The sequence below is a fragment of the Penaeus monodon genome, chromosome 3 (assembly GCF_015228065.2).
Source record: "Penaeus monodon isolate SGIC_2016 chromosome 3, NSTDA_Pmon_1, whole genome shotgun sequence".
Lineage (NCBI taxonomy): Eukaryota > Metazoa > Arthropoda > Malacostraca > Decapoda > Penaeidae > Penaeus > Penaeus monodon.
Window position 1 is genome coordinate 43,547,094 of NC_051388.1, and position 5,000 is coordinate 43,552,093.

The following is a 5,000-nucleotide window of genomic DNA, read 5'->3' on the forward strand; positions in this document are numbered from 1 at the left end:
GTCATTATTTTCAATTCTCATCATTATCATTATCATCATTATTATTATCATTATTATTATTATAATTATTATTGCTTTTATTATTATTTTTTTTATCATTCTCATTCCCATTACTATTATCATTGTTATTATTGATATCGTTATCATCAACAATAATGATGATAATAATGATAATGATAGCGATAACGATAGTAATGATAATAATAATGATGATGACAATAATGATAATAATAATAATAGTAATAATTATAATAATAATAATTATAATGATGATGATGATAATGATGATGATGATTATAATAATACTAATAAGAACAACTACAATAATTATAATAATAGCAGTAATATTAATAGGAAAAGTAATAATAATACAAAAATAATAATAACAATAATAATAATAATAATAATAATAATAATAATAATAATAATAATAATAATAATAAAGATAATGATGATAATAATAATTATTATAATAATAGTAACAATAATTGTAAAAAAAAAGAAAAAAACTATAATAACAATGAAAATAATGATATTAGAATTATCAATATAATTATAACAAAAATAGTAGTTATCATGATAATGATAATGGTAATTGTAAGGATAATAATGATAATGATAATAGAAATAATAATAATAATAATAAAAAATATAATAATATAAGAATGAGAATCACAATAATAATGATAATAATAATTTCAATAATAAATATTAAAATAAAGAAACAGTAATGATGATGATGATGATGATAATAATAATAATAATAATAATAATAACAATAATAATAATGATGATAATAATAATAATATCCATAATAAAGATGATGATAATAATGATAATAATAACAGTATAAACGCTAAAAATCATAATAACAAAAATGATGATGATGATGATAATAGTAGTAATAATAGTAATAATGATAATAATAATAATAATAATAATGATGATGATAATAATAATAATAATAATAATAATAATAATAACAATAATGATAGTATTAACAATAATAATAATAATAATAATGATAATGATAATTATGATAATAATTATAATAAGAATAATATAATAATAATCATAATAAAATTATAAAAGTAAAAATAACAATAGGAAGAAAAAGAATGATAAGATAACAGTGACATAGATAATATTATTGATACTACTCATGATAATGGTTATCATTGTAATCATTATATTCACTATCTCATACTTACATAATACTACTACTTATTATTATTGCATTTTATCGTTATTACTATTTTATTATTATTATTAATAATTTTTCTTATTTGGCGTTTTCTTATCCGTCACTATTGTTATTATCATTACTGTCTTATCGTTATCATCATCATTATTATTATTATCCTTATTATGATTACGATTGCTTCTCTTATGTCTATTATCATTGCTGTTATCATTATTATATCTATTACTATTATTATCTTTACTATAATTATCATTATCATTTGATCATATCATCATCATCATTATCATATCATCATCATATCATCATCATCATTTATCTCATCATATCTATCATCATTATTATATTATTACTACTACTACTATTTGCGCCATTTTATCGTTATTACTATTGTTATCATTATTACTATTAATTTTTTTATAGTCTTTTATTATCATTATTATTATTATCATATTATTATTATTATTGTCATATTTATCATTATTTTTATACATATCTTATTATTATTATGATTATGATATTATCTTTATCGATCATATATTATTATTATTATTATTATTATTATTATCATTATTATTATTATTATTATTATTATTATTATTATTATTATTATTATTATTATTTTATTATCGTTATCATCATCATCATCATCATCATCATTATCATTGTCATCATCATCATCATCGTCATCATCATCATTATAATCAGTACCACCTTCATTATTATTATATCATTATCCTCATTATCAACATCATCATCATCATTAGCATTATTCCAGTTAGGAGCCCCATTAAACGAAGAAAATAAAAGAAAATAAAGAATGAATTTTGTATATAGTTTTGTATTTTGTATCTAATATTTTTTGCAAAGGTAAGAAGTAATATTTGTTTCTGTTAACTTAATAATTCTTATTTTATCAGTCATATATCTTAATCAGACCTAATATAATTATATATTGGGTGCCCCTTAAGAGAGAACTTTCCGGGCCTCGACAGTTATACTCCTGAGTTGTTTAAACATTACAACTGGTAATGTCACCAACAAATTTCTATTTTATTTTTGTTATAAAAGCTAAACTTTGCCTATCCTGTCACTAAATCATGTTATATCTATTTTTTTCTTTTAATTATTATTATTTTCATCATTATCATCATCATCATCATCATCATCATCATCATCATCATCTTCTTCATCATCATCATCATCATCATCATCATCAACAACATCATTATCATCATCATTATCTATACTATAATCCATTTACTGTATTAGTATTATTTTTCAGATGCGTCGGGTTGTTCTCTACTTGTTCGCCGTCTCCTTCGTGCTCGCGCAGTGCGAGGCGGGAGGGCCCCTCGGCGCTCCCATAGCAGCTGTTATGATTTCGGGGATGATTGCGCTAAAGGTAACAGTCTCGATTTTTTGTCTACTTTTCATGATTGTTTTGTATTTTTTATCTATGAGTTCATTCATTTATATTATATGAATGTCTATATTTATTATCTAATTGCTCGAAAGGACTGTATATGTGTTTTTGTGACTTTTTCTTCTTTGTTAATATTAACGGCATTGATGCCATCAGGATCGTTAATATTACTGTCATTATCATTGAACTCTTTTTCAGTAAGGGAATTACAATTAATCTGTTTTCGTTACCAATATTTAATTATGATAATGAAGGCATTCTTACTATCATCGTCATTCTTATCCTCATGATTACTCCCCTAGGGAGCAGCAATTATCGGCCTCCTCATCTCCGGTCTGGTTGACGACTACGAGGACGGAGACTACACCGAAAACGGGGACTACGAAGGGGCCGAAGACGACGGCGAAACTGCAACGGCGCCCGAGAGATGGTGGTACAGGAAGCGGCGCTCCGTCCAAGATATATCCGCCACGGAATCCCACCTCCTCTCGGTCATCAGCCAGCTGGACACCCACGGCTGCATCCTCAAGACGATGTGCTACCTGCAGGAGGGGGACTCTCCGGACGCTCTCACGACGGAGGAGAACGTCCTGGTTGACCTTCTGTCCAACGGGCTGACGGCGTTCTCCAAGGAGGTCAACGCCACGATTCTTCTGTCTATGGGAGAAGGACTCGACACGACCTCTTTCGAAGGCGGCTGCGATGCCCTCTTCAGTAAATGTCCTTTTGGGAAAGAACTCTTGAAGAGGTTATCTTAGGCAGGTTTGGGGATGTGGCGTCTTATCGATCTGAAAGAAGGAAGGAAAGAAGGAAGTTGATTTGTATATATATGTATGTATGTATGTATGTATGTATGTATATATGTATATATGTATACCCATACACACATACACACACACACACACACACATATGTGTGTGTGTGTGTGTGTGTGTGTGTGTGTGTAGATATATAGGCACATAGACAGATACCGACATACATACAGATATAGATATTTTCTCTTTTTTGCATCTTAAACACCTATGATTTATCACTGAACGTGAGACTTATTTTTAATCTTTAATTTATTGTTATCATTATTATCATAAGCTCATTCTTCTGATCACCGTTATTATTATTATCATCATCATCGTCATCATCATCAAAATGATTTTTCTTCCTATCGTTATTGTCACTTTTACAAGCGACCTCTAGGTTCTCTGTTACTGTTTTGTTTTTAATATACTATGGATAATGTGTTCTGTGTTTTTTTTTCTTTTTAACATTTTTGTTTGGCTGTTTTTTGTTTGTTTGTTTGTTTTTTATATTCATACATTAGGTATTTTATAGTATCCCGGAGTTTCGAAGAATCAGACGTTATTTTTCTTAATTTCACCTTAAAAAATCAATAGAAACAAACCATTAAATTATTTAACATGCGGTATGAATTTTAATTATAAGCAAACCATTGTCAAAGCTTGAAATAAAATGGAAAAGATGCCTTACTACTCTGCAACTTATATTGTTTATACACACCACTCTTCACTTCGCAAGGCTGAAAACTTTCAAATCTATTTTCCAAATTATTATTATCATTTATTTTTTCTTTTGACATACATTGTTATTCATATGAAAAGTGGAAGTTGCATAAGGTTTTGCTTCTTGTCCGAATCAGACAAATGGATAATTCCAGGAATCACGGACATTTACTTGTCTGTTTGACTGAATTAGATAAAAAATCAAGATACACCAACCTTTTCTTTGATATTTTTCAGACTGTAAGGTTATATCATAGAGGTACAGAATGATTTTGAAGACACTCATCCCACCGAAGTCAATACCACGTCATAAGACTCGGACACGCAAATTCTTACCATGTCGTTCCAGCGACCGTCATGATTTACTTACAAATTAAACTTACGGAATGAACATGTATTTGGGACTACGTGATATATATATGTCTGAAAAATACCGCGCTCTGACTGGCTGGTCGGAGTGTATTACATTGTGCAGTGGCATATAAACTGAAAGTGTATCAAAATCTTAGAGTTATCGGATATGCTACAAAAAAGGCCTATTATATATATATATATATATATATATATATATATATATATATATATATATATATATATATAATACACACACACACACACACGTGTATGTATATATATGTATATATATATATATATATATATATATATATATATATATATATATATATATAAATGTGTGTATGTGTGTCAGTGGTACACACACGCGTTTACACACGCACGCTCACACACACATATCGACACACACACACACACACACACACACACACACACACACACACACACACACACACACACACACACACACGTGTGTATGTATATATATGCATGGATATATATA

General features: G+C 27.7%; 1 protein-coding gene across 2 annotated transcripts in view; it reads left to right on the forward strand.

The window, feature by feature from the left end:
• Positions 1-3,438, forward strand: part of LOC119588865 — a 6,138-nt gene extending 2,700 nt beyond the window's left edge. For both annotated transcript variants that reach the window (XM_037937507.1, XM_037937514.1), the window contains exons 2-3: positions 2,487-2,606; positions 2,930-3,438. In XM_037937507.1, coding sequence (XP_037793435.1) covers positions 2,487-2,606; positions 2,930-3,385 — 576 coding nt within the window. In that variant the 3' untranslated portion in view covers positions 3,386-3,438. The remainder of the gene's footprint in view (positions 1-2,486; positions 2,607-2,929) is intronic.
• Positions 3,439-5,000: the final 1,562 nt, after the last annotated feature.